Consider the following 19309-nt stretch of genomic DNA (forward strand, 5'->3'; position numbering starts at 1 on the left):
TTAGCCCAATGGCACAATACTCATTTTGAAGAGTACTCATTTATGAAGACAGGTTGAGGAAGTTGGGGCTGTTCAGCCTGGAGAAGAGAAGGCTGCGGGGAGACCTCATAGCAGCCTTCCAGTATCTGAAGGGGGCCTATAGGGATGCTGGGGAGGGACTCTTCATTAGGGACTGTAGTGATAGGACAAGGGGTAACAGGTTCAAACTTAAACAGGGGAAGTTTAGGTTGGATATAAGGAGGAAATTCTTTCCTGTTAGGGTGGTGAGGCACTGGAATGGGTTGCCCAGGGAGGTTGTGAATGCTCCATCCCTGGCAGTGTTCAAGACCAGGTTGGACGAGGCCTTGGGTGATATGATTTAGCGTAAGGTGTCCCTGCCCATGGCAGGGGGGTTGGAACTAGATCTTAAGGTCCTTTCTAACCCTAACGATTCTATGATTCTATGATTTTCCCTTCTCCACCTGCTAAGCTGATGCAAAGAAGTTAAGTTAGGAGAGAAATAAACCTAGGGAGAGGAAGGGAAGCACTAACTCTTTGCCAGTGACATTCAGTGCAAAGGAATTGATGGGAAATAAAGATTTGGAAGCAGAAGTGGACAAGAAGCTTTTTCTGACTGCAAATAAACTGGTAAGAGAAACAGAACTTCTAAGTTTTACAGTGGATAGCTTCAACTGTCAAAATGCTTCCAAAAGGTGCCTTAGAAGGAAACGTGCAGCTCACAATTGGTACAATGGAGGCAAGAGAGAAATCACAGCACAAAAAATTAAGCAAATAAAGATATAATGACTGTAAGACATAGAGTAACCAAATATGAAAGTACTGCACTTTGGGCTCAGGATTCAGCCAAAACACACAGTATCAGACATATGCCTTCACAAGAGGGATTTGCCTCTTTGGCATAAACTGCAGTGCAGATTTCTCCCAAATCCTCCATTTCCTTCCTGCTGTGACCCACACAGACACTTTGACAGGAAGTTAAGCACAACTCACTCAAGCGTGGAATTCCTCACTCAAGCACAGTTTTTTTCCACAGACAACTCCTGAATTTTAAAACAGGTGCCCCAATAACATAAGATGTGAAGGTGAGTTTGTGGGTCCCTTACCTTGATTCTGTTGTCTGTTGGACAGGACCAGCGAGAAGAGCCATTACACTGAGCTAAATCTGTTCCTGTTCTTTGGGACTGGCCTGCCACCTTTGGCACTGCGTAGCCACTTCCATTTGGAATCTTTCCAGTTGGTGCTTTGGAATCACAGACCTGAATCAGGGGAAAACAAGTTGTCACTCCCTTTTTGTCAGTGACAAATAAGCAGGACTCAGGGTCAGAAATCCAGTCTTCACCCTTAAGCCTTTTGTCCTTCCAATGCAAATCAGCAGCTTTGGCACTCTACGTTAATAACAACTGTCAGAAACGAGACAGATTTCAGAGCGCATTGTGACACCTGCACTGTGAGGCAAGAATAAAGACTTCCCAATCACACAGAGAAGGAAAGTAGAAAGAGAAGAGGAACTGGAATCACATCCCCTTGGCATAAGGCAGGTTCCTTTGGAAAGATGAGGGACTGAGCCTGACTCTTCTGCTGGAAGCTGCTGCCCAGAGAAATACACCTCCACCTGGGCAGGGGATGGAGCAAAAAGAGTTTTGGTCTCCCCAGTGTATCAGAGTAACTAAGTCAAGAGAATTACTCTATAGCTGGGATTTGTCAGCTTCCAAATAACAAAATGTTCCCTTCAGACATCAGTCTTTCTGTAAATGAAAAGATTAAGTTCCTTTCAGATATTAAAGTCTCATGTCAAGTCAAAGCAATGCCTAATTGCTCTTATGCAGTGACTGACCTGCAGTCTCACCTCTCAAAAGTCACGGCACAGGAAGGACTGAACAGTCTGCAGGAGCTGCTGTTAGGTGTTGTGCAGATGTCTGAGGACTGACTGTTTTCTCCTTCTGATACCTCTGCCTATACTGCCCCTTTGCAGCTGGGTGACCTTCCTCTGAACCATTACTTACTATTACCTGGCCAACCATAAACATGTTTTACCTACACAAATGCCTGGTCCAGGCCATGCCCAATACGGGCCATACCCATACTCATGGCAGTGAGGAAGGCTTCCAGAGAAGGCTGGTCTTTGTCCCGACTGAGGACCCAGAAGGTGAATGAGTCACGATGGCTCAGTGGAACATGCATCAGCAAGCTGTCATCCCTCAAACCTTGGCTGAGCAACAGTCTCATCTGCAAAGCGCTCCAGCTCCCAGTCCACATAACAAGGGAGCTCTCTTTCACACATACCACATCAAGAACAAAACCAGCCCTGAAGTGAGAAATCTCAGCTAAAACCACAAAACCAAAGCCCAGAGATAAACCCCCTTCTTCTAAAGCCCAGTGTCAAAAAAAGTGGCAAAAAGCAACCAAAGGGCATTGACAAGATACTCACAGCTCCAGAATCATTTGCTGTGCCTGTCAGATAGGGCAGATGAGGTGTTTAGTACAGTGCTCCAAACACAGCAGCACTCCCTCCCCTCCGGCTGCAAACTTACCACACCAGGGCACTCCTCTTCTTCCTCTAGGAAGATCTTCTCTAGCACCAGGAAGGTCAGGAAACCAATGATCACCCAGAGACCCAGTAGCTTCTGCTGCTGAAAGCTCTGCTCTTCTGCGGGACAAGAGAGAAATCTTCATGACACTATCAAGTGCACAGCATCTCCCACGTGTGAGCCCATCCTGCCCCAGACAGTTTAACCAGCACTTCCAAGACATAAACAACAATGGAAAGACCTCCTGTGAGGAATAATGAGCCAACATATCTCAAAGCAAATTAGTTTAACTTGCTCATTCTTGACCTAATAGATATCCTCATCTTGGAAACAGAGCGAGAGCCCCCTTTTGCTTCAATTGTGCAATCCAGAGCATTGCCTGACAACACTGGGAATTTCACTGAGCTCCAGAGGCAAGTGAAGGTTACATCAACAAAAATCCTGCAGCTGCAGCTATTGAACAGCAAGCCTTGACATGAAATCTGCCATTAGTGGAGCTACAGACCCACCTTCCCCTTTCTGCCACACCTGCACAAGTTATGAAGCCCAAAGCTATAAACTTTCGTTTCAATTACAGCCAAGCTTGTGAGATAATCACCCATTCAGCCTGGCTGCAGAAATGGAGACTGTACGGCAGTGGAAGAACAGAACGACTCTGTAATGGGGCTTACATGGGTCAAGGAAACCTTTATGCTTTGGGACAGCCTGGCAGAAGCAAACAAGCTAGAGCAGAAAAACAGAGTAATTTGGGAACCACTGTAGAAAGGGGGGGGAAAAAAGCACAGCAAGTTCTGCTGGCAGTGCTAGAGCCGAGGAAGAAAGGGACCAAAGGCCCAGCAGATTTGAAATCCCAGGACACAGGAGCAAGAAAGCCTGGGAAACCCGGCGTATCCTCATCCCCTCTCTCATGTTCTCAGTGGGGAAATGATTCCTCAGTGTCTCAACAGCTGGGATGCAGCAGCACTTGCCTTCTATGCCATTGGTTTGCTGAAGCGGACAGATACAATCATTACAGGTTTCAACAACCCTTCTGACGGGTGAAGGAGATACACAGACACCACAAGCTATGTCCCAGCCCAAACAGTGTTCAGCTCATTGGCAGACAGAGGTTTCCATCACCTGCATTTCCTTTTTTCTGCATTTCCATTTTCCTTTTTACCATGGTTTTGTAAACTATTTTCCATGAATTCTCCTTGAGCAAAGACTGGGAGGGCAACACATTTGGGCTTCCATAGATGGAAGTATCCAGTGGAGAGGCCCCAGTTAGTCCCAAGAAACAGGCTCCAGAAGCAACACTGTTATAGGGACAGATTTATAGACAAGATGGACCTGATGGGGCAGAACCTTGGGTGCACGTGTTCATGTACCAGACCACTCACACATTTATAACTTCCCATCAGGTTAAAGAAGCATCCCCTTTCTTTACAGTAAGGACCAAGGAAAACCAACAGAGATTTACAGGTGTCTAAAACAAGATAGGAAAAGTTGATAGACAAGAAATCCATCTCAAGGACAGAAACAAAAAGAAACCGTGGCCAATCTCAGAATTTTCAGAGGACTGCAGAGTACAAAGATGAAGTATCACATGTGTTTTCAAGATGGAATGTAGCAGTAGGCATAGCACAGACTGCTTCTAGGCACATAAAGCTTTCATACCTGTCGTTGTACTGCACGTGTAGGCCCAGGCTTCAGGAAGCAGGTGCAGAAACACATTCCCCAATAGCCCACCAATTGCAAAACTCAGCAACTGCTTCAAACGGTGTGATCCAGCTAAAAAAAAAACCAAACCAAACACTGATCACAACTCAGCAGGAGCCAAAACATCTCCAGCTGAGATTTTGCACAGAGGGACCTATATTAGAAGCATCTGCAAAGCAAGCTTTCAAAGGAGAGAGCACGGAACAAACAGCTGGAGTCCCTGCACCACTTGGCTAGGACATCACTGAGTGGGAGGTTCTGAACCAAGCAGGGTGCAAAACAAACAATACCCTTTGTACAAGCTTCGTCCTGGGCTTGCATTTGTCCAAGGACTCCCTATCAAATTTGTAGGTATGGACTAAAGCATCAGAAAAGGACTGTCTGTTTTAGAGGACAGTATTTCTGTGACAAGGTCCTGTTCATCACCGTGTCATTTAGTAACAACCCAGGACTTGTGGCTTCAGAAAGGCTAAGGCGTGTAGCAGGCTTACCTTCTGACCGCAGAGCAGCTCCTGTCTCAAACGGGATCACCAGCAAGGGGAAGACCCCACTCAGCCCCACCATGAACGAACCGATGAGGGAACAGATCCAGGCATCCAGGCGCTCGACGCTGAAAAGGTTCCCCAAGGATGGTGTCTCCTTCTCACACAGAGGACCAGAACTTGCAGCAGCATGACCTGCCGGGATCTGCTGAGCTTCACAGGCCACGATCAGGAACAAGGAGAGCGTCCCGTCAAGCAGAAGCTTTTGCTTTGTCATCGCTAAGAGGTCTCAGCCGGGCTGGCCAATCTCTAAAGAGAGCAGAGGAGAGCAGTCCTGACAGAGTCCTGGAGATTCCCTCCCAGCATCCCAGAGGAAAGGCCTTGGTCACACCATCCCCTCCCTCAGCATCCTAGCACAGGTAACAAACATCTGAAACTCTTTCTGATTTCAACACAGCACTAAAGAACAGAGAGGCTGCTTAGGTGTATGAAACTGCACATGAAACATCTTTTAAGTCTGGCTTTCAGCATCTCCCCTCAGTGAGCTGGAATAAGGACTTCCTTATGTGTCCTGAGGCTTCAGTGAAAGGTATTGTCCAGAGATGCTACCCAGGTAAATCTTCTCTTTGCCACGGAACAGCATCCATGTAACAAATGAGGATGCAAGGCAGGCAACCTAACAGAGGTCTGTGAAAGCACGAGTGGTGTAAAGATGGTGAACAGGGGTCAGTTATTCACCATCTCTTCAGTTGTTCAGTACTACCAGCCACCACGTGAAGCCAATGAGGCTTCAAACAAATGTGACTCTTCATCAGCACGTAGCTTGTGTGGTAGCTTCTCCAATGTGGAAAATTTTACATGGGCTACACAGAAACAGGACAAGTACTAAAGACAAATCTCTTGATTGCTTATGGTTAGACAGCTCACATCAGACTCAGGAAATACCCTTATCTGAAAGGAGCTGCATGAGTAGCTGGAAAATATCATATATACTTGTCCTATCTTTATTCTTTTGTGGAAGGGCATGGGTTAGATGGTCTCTTAGTCAAGACCAGCACAGCTGTTACTAAGAACTCTTCAGTCACAAGAAAACTGGAGAGAAGTGGGCATGTTAGAAGAGGTAAATAAGGATAATTACACTCTCACGGGCAATCAGGAAGGAAAAGCAAATGATGCAAAGGCTGAAATGCAAACACTCCTTCAGTCTCCAGAAGAAAGAATGAAATGTGACAAGCAAGATTAATTTGGAAATGGGAGAAAAGAGCAGGTTAGAAAAGAATGGCTTAAAAATGTTCACAGAACAGCTTTAGATTGAGAGGGAATAATGGCATTCACCTGAAGGCATGTAAGAAACCAGTCAAAGTAATCTCTGAAGCGTTAGTGACCATCTTTGAATAGGGAAGGCTACAGGAGGCTGGAGAGCATCATGCCTCACCTACCTTTATAAAAAGAAAAAAAAAGGTGGCAGAAGACTTAAGAAGTTACAGACCAGTAACTTCAATCCTCTGACAGACTCTTGATCAAGTTAAATGATCAGTTTGTAGTTACCTATAAGATAAGAAAGTAATAAAGGTAGCAAAGCATTAAGTAACAGCCAGACAGAAAGGGGGCTGACACTATCAGGACAAAATTCAAGGTGCTGGAACCAACCTAAGGGCTCACTGCAGCCCAAAAGGGCAGCATTGCCCCTTGTCCCCCGCTCCCTCATGAAGCATCAAAGCATCCCCTCCCCATGCTCACACCTGGCTCCATGAGCACAACAAACTAGCAGGAAAAAACTATGTATTTTTAAAGGCTTCAACTTTTCCCAGTTTCAGTCCCTGAACTAAATCACTGCAGGAGGAAGGCCCAGCTGCAGTGAGTAATCAAATATTAAAGGACAGGGCCCTGTGGCTCCTGTGGAGGAGAACAATGAGCTCCAAGCACAGTGAGCAGAGACATCAGGAGCAGGGAGGATGCAAAAAGGAACCACATTTGGTGGCAAGATAATGTCTGATCAAGTGCAAACTCTACTGACCCATACAAACCTCATCACTTTTCTTAACTGTTACTGTTTCACAAGGAAAAAATACTCTCAACATAGCAAGTTCATGGGTTTGTAGCATCTTGTTGCAGTGCTTTGATGTGGCTGCAGGAAACCAACTACATATAGCATACCATGAAACAAGCTCAGCAAAGATCATACAGTACAGTATACTAAGCGAGAGAAAAAACAGGAACACCAATGTGCCACCAAAAAATGCACACATGCATTACATCGATTCAGAAATTAATTCCAAGGCAGTACAGCAGGCAAATGACATCCTGGAACATGTTATTCTCCCTGCATTGTACGTGTGACGCAGAAGCAGTGATTCCATTCCACTCCACAGACGTGAGACTTCAGCCAACAGCCTTTACCCACCCTCACTTACTCCTCTTTATAAAATAGATGAAAAAGATCAGAGACACTGCAGTGGAAAGAAAAAATCCGAGTGTAAAAAGCATGACCTGGGAAAAACAACTGAAGGACATGGGTATGTTTAGTCTTAAAAAGATAACACTGAAGAGAACAGAATGGTCTGCATACAATAGAAATCACAAGAAAGGGGGAAAGTGCTCAACTCTTCCACGTTGTAGCATCAGCTCAAATAGTAAACGAGGTTCAGCCTGGATATGAAGAAACAAATTTACATGGTGCCAAAGTGGTGATACACTGAAACAGATTATCTGCGATACAGAACTTCCAGCACCCGGATGGATTTTGTTCCTTCTTTTGAGGAAAAGGGTAAATACCTGATGCAGATGCTATTTCATTGCAAAGACTAAATCCTTTCCTGAAGTCCCTCCAGCCCTACACCTATAATTTGATGTAGACTGGTGGGATCCTTGTTCCACTGGCAGGACCCTAGGAAAGGAGGCAGGTTTTCAGCTGTCAAGCACTATCAGTACAACCACTCCAGGCTCTGAGCACTGATAATGACTATGAGGAGAGCCCTATGAGCTGCCCTGTGCCCAGTGTCACCCTATGAATGTACTTGGGAAGCTGCCAGGCCCTCTCACTCCCCTTACAGGGATGCAGGCTACCCCCAAAGCTACGCAGACACACACAACTGTGGTAATAACTATGCCATAGAATCCTGCACTGGAAGCTCTTAAAATGTTACCTGTCCCCTACCATGGTACCTAATGGGTAGTTCTGTCCCAAGTACCAATGCAAGCTGAAGCTGTCAGCTACACAGGCATCTGTACAGGGAGGTGATGGGACTCTTCAAGCACATTACACCAGCCACAGCCTTCTCTCTGCTTACTCGCTGCTGCATAACAACCTGCAATTAGAGAATTTCCTGCTTTAAAAAAAGACAGGCACCCCTTCCAACTCCAGAGCAGGCCTGATGGACACCCTCTTCCTTTATGACTGTTTTAGACCTGGAAAATGACTGAGGACAGCTTCTTTGTAAGGAACAGAGAGAAAAGGATATTTAAAAATCAGGATTTATACAACCATGCCTGTGAAGAGGCAACAAACACACGCAGCAAAATGACTGCTCTCTGCAGCTTGGCAATGATGGGAAGTGGCACAAACTGGCCTCTTCCACAACCCTGTTGTCACAGCTTTTGAGACTCAGTCTGGAAAAGTAATCACTGCAATTGACTCAACAAGTCTGTTCCTTTCATCTCCTTCTCCACCCCCAGCCCACATCTGCCCCAGGGGACACCTGACAGGGTCTTTAAGACCAAAATCCTGGAGAGAGAGGCAGTAGCACACAGGACATGGGGCAAGCCCAGGGCTTCAAAACCAGGCTGCATACCTGGATCATGTCCTTCTCCCAGCAGTGAAACAGACCAGATTCCTCCAAAAAGGGGCAATAAATGAGCATAAAGGGGTAGAAAAACAATTCCCCCAATCACATTTGTGTTGGTCAACCTTCTGTGGCCCACAGGTTTGTCTTCTCCTGTTATTCAAGGGAAAACCAGTACATTTCTTGACACCTGTGCTGCCTGACTGTCATTACCTCATGGCTCAAGAACATTCTCATATCTCATGTAATAAATTCCTGATGCTCATAAAACATCTACAAGGAACTTGGGGCATCACCCAGGACACACTGATCTGATCTTTACACCCAGCTAATTATTTAGAGCATTATCCCAGCATTTGCTTTTTTCCTAATATATCGTAATCACTTGCTCAACAAAATGCACTTCTGATCTCTATAACCCCTTTGCTTCCCTATCACATTAGTACACACTCCTCATGAGATACTAACTTGACCTAACGGTTGTGAAGTCTCTCAATTCAAACCAGCTGCTCCTAAGACAAATATTTAAAAGGAAGAAAAGGAGCAGTTGGGATGTAGTCCTAGGACAAAAAAAGCTCAAGGGAGACAATAATACCCTGCCACTAAAGTGCAGAGGGTGGAAGAAGCCTTTACCTACGCCTGATTTTAGACAACAGCTTCTGGTTTAGGAACTCAGAGAAGGTCTGGAGAAATTTCTAGAGAAAGTACCTGCAGGTTCTCAAAGATGTCTGTGGTCACTGAGGCAGAGACACAGCCAGGTTTATAGAGATACATCCTTCTCAAGAAGAGTATAGGATCTATTTAAGGACATGCATAGGAGAGAAAACAGCCAGTGCATCATTTACTCGTTGGTTTTGACACCACCATTTGGGACCACAGCTCTCAGCCGGGTCAGATCACAAGCCTGGCACCATTAGGTTAGATTTAGGTTAGACATTAGGAAGAAATCCTTCCCTGTGAGGGTGCTGAGGCGCTGGCACAGGGTGCCCAGAGAAGCTGTGGCTGCCCCATCCCTGGCAGTGTTCAAGGACAGGTTGGACAAGGCTTGGAGCAACCTCCTCTAGTGGAAGGTGTCCCTGCCCCATGGCAGGGGGTTGGAACTGGATGAGCTTTAAGGTTCCTTCCAACCCAAACCATGCTTTGATTCTACAATTCAGGAGTCAGATCTGCTCAGCTCCTTCAGCAACAGCCTCAGCACTGGAATAACCATGAGGTCTTCCCAGCTCAGGAAAAACAAACAAATGAGATCTGCCATTTACACGCTCCTGTGTAGGGGCAGCCTGCACACCAAGGCAGAGGAGCTCCTGTCCTCCTCCCTGGTGGCTCTGTAGCAGGCAGTGCCTGAGAGAGCACGGACGAAGCTCAAAATGCCAAAGGAAAAACCTACTGGAAAAGAGAAAATAAAACATTGACACGACGACGATTCCTGCAGCCACCCACCTCCTCCCCTCCGAGACACTGCCTTTCCAGACCACACAGCTTCGTCAGTCTCAGCACAATTGCTCATTGCCACACAACGACATTTTAGATGTTGTTGGGGGGGGGAACATGAAAAAGAAAAGGCTTTTTTACAAGTGTTTTCCCTGGAAGCCTGATTTTACAGTTGCAAAAGAGCACTGCATGGAATGGAAAAAAGTTATTTTCCAGGGAGGAAGCATACTTTTCAGCCAAAAATTTCTCCACGAGCCACCTCCCTCCATTAGCCTTGTGGAGAGCTTTGTATTCCTCCTGGAAGCCCTGACCTCGGCTGAGGCACACGAGGTCTCCAGCTCCTCCCCGAGCATTCCTCCCTTAATCACTGCCCACCTTTAGGACCGCACTGCTCCGCTGGGACCCTTTCCCCTTTCCCTCGTCTCTCTCATCAAAACCACTCTGCAGAGACACTCGACTACTGGAAATCATGCACATCGCAGCGGGCACTGCCAAAGGCTGGAGATGCACAGGATTAAGAACGATGGGGTGTCCAGATCACAACAGAATACAGACCCCGCGCAAACCTAAGAGCTGGCAAGGCAGGCAGTTAAAACGCTGTTCAAACACTGTTCAAAAGTAGTTTGCGAGACAGCGACGCCTTCCCCATTCTTCCCAGCACGAAAGAGGGAAAATCTCCGATCGGGCAATGGCGTTCACCCCAGGGCTGGGTGGGATTTCTCCTCCCAACCCATCAACCGCGGCAGCCTGGGGCAGAGGCCCCAGCACACCCGGGCCCGGCTCCGGTCCGCAGGGGGTTAACGGCGGCCCCGCTCCTGTCACTGTTCCGACACCACGGCAGTGCTGAGGCCGTGATTTACCCCGGGCCGCTATTTCAGCCTCCCCCCAAGGCCCAGGTGCGGTCCCAGCGCCGAGACCCCCCCGCGATTTCCAAAGCAAACACTTCCCAAACTTTCTCCGCTGGGGGGCTGAGCTCCCGGCCCCGGCGCGCCTGCCGCGGAACCCACACGGCAAAGGCGGCTGCACCGGGGGGGAAGATGCCGGTCCCGGAGCCGAAGAGGAGCCGGGAGCGGGCGGCGGGGAGCCCGCGGCTCCCGGCAGGAGCAGCCAGGCCAGGCACCGCGCTTCTCAAACTTCCCCCGCGCTCGGCCGGGCCGAGCCCCACCGTTACGGGACTCTGCTCCCTGCGGGCACCGCTGCCGGCCCTGCTCACCCCGTCCCACCTCAGCCCGGGGCTGAGCTGCGCGGCCAAACCCGGCCCCCACCGTTCCCCCTTCCCCGCCGCAACAGCGGAGCGGAGGGCAGCCCGGTGACCCCCGGCTCCCGCTCCGCCAGCCCCCGTTACCGTGCCCCGGTCCGCCGCTGCCATCCAGCCGCGGCTCGGCGCGGGCCTACCCCGCCCGGCGGCCCCTCGGCTCCGCCCCCCCGCCCCGGCCGGCCACGTCGGTCCCGGCCTCCCCGGCACCAGCGTCGCCGCCCCGGCGGGGACCCGCTGCCGAACGCGCTTCCGGCCACCGCCGCCGGGGGGCGGGCGCCGGCCGCGCTTCCTGCCGGACCCCCCCTGCCGCCCGCTGCGCTCCCCAGCGGCACGGGGAGGGAGGAGCGGCCCGAGCCCCGCGGTGTCCCGGGGCTCCCGGCCCGCAGGAGTCACCTCCCTCACGCTCCGCAGTGAGATCCCCAGCAGGAGCATGCGGACAGCGGGACACAGACGCGCGCTGTGGGATCCCGGCCGCCCAGAACGCGCCTGTTTTCACTTTGCCCTTTTACTTCGATGTTGACTGCCTGGACCTGAATTGTGTGGCAGCCTGCGCTGAGGTTTAGCCTTCAGGTGTTTTTACATAGTGGAGCAACTCTTAAAACATACTCGCCTGCTCCTTACAGGTTCAGTACAACCTTCGTGATGACACGTGTGTAACCCCGGAGCTCCACAAGCACCAATATACTGTTAGTGGTGAAAAACATCCACGGTTCTGACAGAGGTTTGCGGAAACCTCGGACTAGGTCAGAGAAGAGCAGAGATTTACTTTACATCCAGGCTGAGCAAGGTTAGAGCTACCTGGTTTCCAGTACAGGCACTTTCCAAAACATACCGAAGGACTTCTTGGTTCCATCTCTTACCATTCTCCCTGCAACACAGAACTTGTTTCTCGCTCCAGTTTTCGGAATGAATCCTATTCCCCAGGGAGGCGCTGCTGATGCTGACGCTTTTTTCCTACGGTTTTGCCCTGGCCTCATTACATCATAACAATGTCATGCCCTGGAGCATGGGAATTCAGTCGGCTGCAGTCGCCTGCACTGGTTTAGCTGCTCTTTCTGCACTTGAGTAACAGGAACACAACCCTATCTACGACCACACTGCAAATGCAGCTAAAGAGAAGCTCTGCCTTTCTCCCTTGCAAGCAGAACATTTATATAGAACCTGAATTCTGAAAGGGAACTTTTAAAGAGAAAGTATTTTGTATTTCTGTTCTCAAATTGTAAGGGTCTTGTGTTCCACAGGGTCATATCCTGATTACCACGACTACAACAGGCTCCTCCTCAGGTATACCAAGCCACGCTGAGCATTTCAGACTGGTGCAATCAATGGTGGTAACACAGTCTCAGAGAAATCAGTGGGAGTTTGCTTCTGACTTCAGTGCTTCAGGGTTTCAAGTTTTATGGCATCCCACCATAAGCCAGCACAAGAAGAACTCATGATGTAATGGGCACTCAGCAGCTCATGTCCCCAGATGGCAGCTGCTAACGCACCAATGGAGCTTTCCCATAGCTGGTGGCTGCACAGTGAATTTGCAGTGGTAGTTGAGAGATCAGTATGGCAAGATCAAGAGTTCAGCAGGATGGATCCATGAGCCAGTAGTTAGATGACTGGAGCCTTCTCCCACAGAGCTGCTTCAGCTTGATTGCCCTCTGGAGGGTTCTGTATTCTTTACTGAATTATTTCCTCAACAGATCAGATTTAAAGGCAGACAGACAAAACCAGACACCACATATCCAGTTTGCTTTGACTTGCAACGGATGTTCTCGCCTCTCTAACATCTTTACTTGGGTATCTCCAGTGCTTACCCTTGCTTACAATCTTTGTGGTGCCTTGGGAGTTTCTTGCCAGAGTAATGGCAATGATGGAATGGAAGCAGCTCCCCAGAAGAAAATGTAAACCCATTAACACATTGTGGTTCAGTGGCACCCATGAAGACAGAGGTGGGTTCAGCCACAAAAGCCCAGAGATACCAGTGAAGTTTGGCACATTTTGGGATAAATAATTTGTTTACTGATAAAAAATTCACTCAAAATTATCAGCTAAGGAATGACAAATGCTGCAAACAGATTGATTTTGATCTTTAAATTGTTATTAGTATTTTTTAAAGTCCTACCTTGACAAAGTAGCAGCTATTGGCTGCATCTGCTCTCCGACAAATCTGTTCATAGCATTCAAGCTGAAGACAAAAGGATGGAATGAATGTGAAAGGATGAATGGGAAATGAGTTGTTCTCACTCGCTTGCGGCGCTCTGGAGGTCTCTCGAGTTCGTGGCTCTCAGAGCAGCAGAAGCTGCATTTCTGCAGCGGCACCGCCCGGGGGTGCCCCCCTCCCGCAAAACGCGATGCCCGGGCCCGGAGCTGCTCCCCCGTCTCTGCCGGGGCTGAGCTAAAGCGGGTGGCAGTGGGGAAACGGAACTTCACCAGCGGCAGGAGATACAGATTAACCCGATAGGTTAGATCTGATCTCTCTCACAGCTACTGGACACAAGCAGCTAAACCCACGGGTGACACTACGTGAGAGCTTGGTCTTGCCATCGCAGCTCCTGCTCAGCCTGATGCCTGGGCTCTGTGTGCAGTCAGGCGTGGGGAATGAGAATGGTACGGCTGCACCGGTGGTCGCCTCTCCCCACTGAGGCGAGGCAGGACGGGAACATCCCAAACTCAGGGATGGTGCCAAACCGTCTCCTGGTCACTGTGGAGCTGTGGGAGGCTTTCCCTTAGCCGGGCACAGCCTCAATGGGGTTTAAGCCCTGCGTGTCCATGAAAGCCTGTCGAACATCTGCTTTGGCGGAAGGAAGGGACCATTCCGAGCAGTCTGGCTCCCAAGCCACTGCAGGGGGAGCTGGACTCTTTCCTAAGAAGACATTTTGGCAGCTGAATTTCCACCATAGAACTTGTTAATAAAGGGATCAAGGTGGCTTATGGAATGGGATGGAATGGAATGGAAGTAAAATCATGCTTCCTCACACCTAATAGTGCTCTCTGCACTCCATCTCCAGGACATTCTTGAACATATTTCTTCTTGTTGTGCGGTCAGAAGCTTGCTTCTGAAAAAGGGATGGGACATGAATTGTGCCCTAAAAGTGCACTAACTCCAAAGGGAAGGTACCAGAACAAACTCTCTGGCGAGAGCACATAAAAACATCCCTGGAGGGCCCACATATGTAAGAGTAAATGTTAAGCACTGACAGGTAGAACACTGGCAAGCAGAGAAATAGGGGCAGGCAGAATGTGGATAGGATGGGAAGGTTTAAAAAAGTTCTTCCCAGTAAAGGTGGAAGAGATGTCCAGGGTTACTGGGGAGATTCTCAGAAGTTCAACTGGCCTTGACCTCAAACAACCTGATCTAATTGTGAAACTCTGAGCAGGAGAATGGACTAAGTGCCCCCAGGAGGTCCTTTCCAGCTTAATGTTTTCTATGAGCCCAGGATTCAGAAATAAACAGTACCAAGGGGTATCAAGTGAATCAGAGCGAGACCCCTCCAAGTGTTTGAAAGGAGCTACCCCAGCAGTAGGCACTTTTGCCTGCTGTGTGGTGGGAGCCGAATGCAGTAATGGTACTGCCTGGAAGTCCTGCTCTGACTCATCCCAGGACGCATTTCTGCAAGGCAAAGCAGAAAAGGAGAAGTGACTGCTGAGCCCTGAATGGGGGGGAGGGGAGCTGGCCCCATGGATGCTCAGAACAGGGAATTTTAGTCTTACTCATCATATTATTTTTATATTTGGGTTTTCAGATGTAAACCTCAGTGTTTCTGTCAGCATATTAACTCTGTGTGCACCACAAGTTTGTCTGCTAAGCCCCAGTGACTCCTTTATCCCTGCCTCCATGCACAACTTCCAGCTGTGAGCTTGGTCTGGCCCACTGCACTTCACCAGTGTTTGCAAGGAATAAATGGATTGTTTGGCGAGTGCTAGTTAATCTGGGCAGATTTCAGTGTCATGTTGGAGAAAGAAGATGGGCCTGGTTTGGGAAAGACATAGCCAGAGAGTAGGTATGGGCAGGTGAGTGAAATGTGGCAGATGAGCCATACAAGATATAGAGAAGTTAGAACTGAGATTCATCCTGAAGAGCTGCTCTACCTAATCTTACCAAATGTAAGCAGGAAAAGGAAGGGAAATCTATATGACTGTGTGCACAAGTAGTGCTAAAGGTCTAGGAGAATCTAAATCTCTAGCATGGGTTTGTTCTTTGCTGAGGTTTCAGACATAAACAATGAGGCCACAGTATTACCCAGAAAGCTGGGTATAAGTATTAGTGATGTGTTTGATATATGGTCTTTATCTTGTATCTAAATGTAGTTAATACTGGGTTCTGACCATGAAAGAGGGTTTTCTTATGTTCTTTAGTGCTCAGTAATGAAACCCCTGGCTTCTGTAACCTAACACATCTTCTTCATGTCTCCAGGATAGAGCCCAAACAATGGTTCCTGCCCTTCAGTTGTCAGAAGACAGGCTGCAGTTCAGTATGGATGTTTTGATGTCAGTGTTGCAGACATACAAATACTTTATAACCCACATTCACACTTTCATTCTCTGCACAGAGTGAGATCTACATCTGTCCCTCTTGAGATCATGTTCTGAACGCTGGTGCCAAGATTCACACTCTCGGCTACTGCAAGTAGTGAGACCTGTGCTGCCACTCACCCTTGAGTGCTTCAAGCTCCAGACTGCACAGTGCTGCAGACACTGGAAGTAGAGTAGCCGTCACTTGGCAGAGATGTAATATTAGTGTTTACACTCTAAGGCATGGTGTGCAGAAAGGGTTAAATAGAAGGGGTTAATGGAGTGCAAAACAATCTCCAAAACAGTAATACTGTGATTCAGAACAATGTCCCCCTCAAGCCAAAAAAGACAGAATTTAAGTTCTCCATCTTCTTAAAAGCAGGAGGATCCATTATTCATATTCACCACTCAAATTCTCAGTCCAGGTATTACAGCCTTGTCTAGTTTTCTTCTTATAAGAAGACCACAGCAGTGTAGAGCTCAGCAGTTTACAGTCTCCTTCCAGATCCAATGAATCTGTGCAGTCTCCGTTTGGGTAAAATACAAAGCTATTCAGTAGGTTGGTACAAACAGTTCTGTAAGAAGACTCGGGAGAACATCTTCTGTTCTGTTTCAGTCTGACATTCTGGAATGCTGTCTCAAAGACGGAAGAAATCTATGAGATCAGGGTTTTTCCACTTCTGTTTGTCTAAGGTGACAGAAGTTGTATACAGCTGGCACTAAAAAAAAGTGCAATTGATAGCAAAGTTCATCAGAGGTACTTCAAAGTAGGTGGGGGAAGCCCTTTTTTTTTCTTTTCTAGTTGACAAAGGAGCCCAGGACTGGAGCAATAGTGGGAGTGCCACAGGCAACACTGAAACCGAGTGGCAGACATTATTATGGGGGAGGAATCAGAACATGAATAGCAAAGAGAATTGCCACTGAAGCTCAACTAACATTCACTGTTAGCAGTAATCCCAGTTGTTGGTTAAATAGAGCAATTCACACGCAACACCCAAGATGAGCAATCCAGCACATAGCAATGGTTTCCTGGTGCTATGATCAATGATGAAAAGGTGCAGGCAGAAGTAAATTTAGTAGAGACATCAAGAGGACTGATTAGAAGAAAGAAAGATGCAGCCTGGGGCAAGAAAGTTTGTGTGGAGACCAACTCAAACTAAGTCTTAGGAGGAGAAAACTGGGATGCAGGCATAGCATCTCAAAGATGAGGTCTAGAAAGGTGATCTTAGTTGAATCTGTACAGTATCAGATGCAATAGCGATGGAGAAAGATAGGTGGGAGAAATTCTGAGGTAGAGTACAGCAGTGAGTACTGCCAAATCCTTTTATCGCCCCCCCCCCCCCCCCCAACTCTGCACTAAGTGTTTTGCATTTTATCTTTTGTTTTGTGTTCTCAGAAGCCACTATCAGAAATGCTTTGAATAGCACACAGCACATTTTTTCCAGCATGGGCATTTACTTACATTGAGCAAATACATCTGCTGGTTGGCAAAGCCAGTGGCCCCACATAGATCACAAATCCTGAGTTTGAAAGCTTATCTACCTCCCTCATTCCTTGCTATTGCCACAGACCTCTTCTCAGCAGTCTGGGGCTTTGCTCCCCTAATGCTGGGCTTCTCCTCCACATCTGCCCACCCCTGATAACACAGCTGAGGAGCCCAGAGGAAGTTATACAAGATGCTTTTGTCAACACTCCTTCCCCCACAGACCATCTCCCACCTCCTCTGTTACTGTTACTGTAAATCGACATCAGAGCTGCTGAATCATGATACAGGAGTCACAAAATGTTATTTATGCTGTAGAAACAAGGCCCCCTCCCTCTCATTGTTTCCTGCCTGTGTCAAAATGGAGTCACTGATTTTCTGTCCTAGCTCCTCTTGCACTGGCACTTCAGGTGAAGCAGGCTGAGTTCTCACCATTCAAGCTACAAGCACAACCAAGATTCTATTCTGACCTGCTAAAAGGCAGCCTTACTGAGCAGGCACCGTCTGGACAGTTCAAAAAGCCATTCGGAACCAATGTCTAAGAGATTTGCCTATAAGGTCAGAGCCCCAAGGGAAATTTTCAAGTGATAGAATGCACATTTAAAAAGTTGGCCTCCCACACACAGCACTTATTTGCACTGCAAAAATATTTTGTTAGGGTGCTTAGTTACAATGGGCTTTATTCCTAAACCTGTCAATGGAGCTGAACTATGGTTTGTAACTGGATTCCTAACAAACCAGAGTGTTAAGGAAAGAAAATGGTGCGGTACCTGGAAGGGTTGCATGGATTGACTATGATTAAAGGCAATGGGAATGACTTGGAAAGCATTAGGCAACATAGAAAAAGACAAGGAGGACACAGAAAAGAGAACAAAGAGACAGGAGGAGCCATGGTTGTAGTCAGGGAGACGCTGATGCCCAGAGACAAGAAGTTACAGAGAAATGAAATCTTAAAGATTTACAGGGTATGAGGGTGAGTGATGTCAAAGAGGAAGTCTGAGAGGCCTGGCGAAACACAAGGAAAGGGAGAGATTATAATCAAGCCATCCAGAAAACTTCATGATGATCAACATTTTCTTTGTCATAAGCATTTACAACTTTTATGTGCAGATAAATGCTTTTCAAAGCTGCATTTTCATAGCTTACTATGAGATTTAACCTTCCTACTCTAAACTAGTACATAGACTCCATATAGATTTGCTAAAGTATGCAGGGAAAGTTTCAGCCTTTGACTGTCTAAATAAATGTACCAGGAAAGCACACTTAGAGATCTCTTGCAGAAATCCGATTCAAAACTCTGCCATCACTTAGAGAAATCTAGGAAAATTCACAAATGAATCATAGAATGGTTTGGGTTGGAAAGGACCTTAAGATCATTTAGTTCCAACCCCCATGGGCAGGGACACCTCACACTAGACCATGTTACCCAAGGCTCTGTCCAACCTGGCCTTGAGCACCACCAGGGATGGAGCATTCACAACTTCTTTGGGCAACCTGTTCCAGTGCCTCACCACCCTCACAAGGAAGAACTTCTTTATATCTAACCTGAACTTCCCCTGTTTAAGTTTGAACCCATCATTCCTTGTCTTATTGCTACAATAGAACTGAAAAAAATGACTAATTTCATTCACAAACAAAAAGCAAGTTGTAATTTCTCTCACTTGAATGCTGTTCCTCTGCTGTTCTCTTCCAACTTCTTACTCTACAAGCAGCTTACAAACAGACAAATCTATCCTCAAAAAGAAAATATGAAAAAGCAATAAAGATTTTAGTTCTCTATTTCCTGGCAGTCTTCCCCAGTAACTATGACTCACCTTAAGATTATCAAAATACAGAATAACTTCAAAATAACAAACCAGCCAGGAGTTATGAAATAGTGATTGAAACCATTGATTTTGAACACATTACAGAATTGTTATGGTTGCTATTAGTACTGTAGCAGTAGGTGAGAACAACATTTGGATGAAATGAAACATGTGCAAGAACCTAATTTGAATTCAAAGGAAACAAGAGAATGACAGAACCTATAGGAGAAGTTACTGGAGAGAAAAGAAGACAAATTAAAAACCCAGCTGGTGGCTTGCATTAAACGTGTGATTTAGGTCATGTGAAAAGTTTCCTTTTTAACAGCAAATGACATCATC

General features: G+C 47.3%; 1 protein-coding gene across 8 annotated transcripts in view; it reads right to left on the reverse strand.

Moving 5' to 3' along the window:
- SLC39A13 (solute carrier family 39 member 13) overlaps positions 1-19309 on the reverse strand; it is a 42743-nt gene that overhangs the window by 9624 nt on the left and 13810 nt on the right. For 5 of the 8 annotated variants that reach the window (XM_061462199.1, XM_061462197.1, XM_061462198.1 and 2 more), the window contains 4 exons: positions 4718-5017; positions 4185-4298; positions 2532-2647; positions 1104-1256 (listed from right to left, as the gene is read on the reverse strand). In XM_061462199.1, the coding sequence (XP_061318183.1) occupies positions 1104-1256; positions 2532-2647; positions 4185-4298; positions 4718-4985 (651 nt within the window). In that variant the 5' untranslated portion in view covers positions 4986-5017. Of the gene's footprint in view, positions 1-1103; positions 1257-2531; positions 2648-4184; positions 4299-4717; positions 5389-6147; positions 7678-19309 lie in introns of those variants that run through there. The other 3 variants (XM_061462202.1, XM_061462203.1, XM_061462201.1) reach the window with 3 other exon arrangements.

The sequence above is a fragment of the Pezoporus flaviventris genome, unplaced genomic scaffold (assembly GCF_033815535.1).
Source record: "Pezoporus flaviventris isolate CSIRO_AGI_PZ_B2104156 unplaced genomic scaffold, CSIRO_AGI_Pfla_v1 ptg000035l, whole genome shotgun sequence".
Lineage (NCBI taxonomy): Eukaryota > Metazoa > Chordata > Aves > Psittaciformes > Psittacidae > Pezoporus > Pezoporus flaviventris.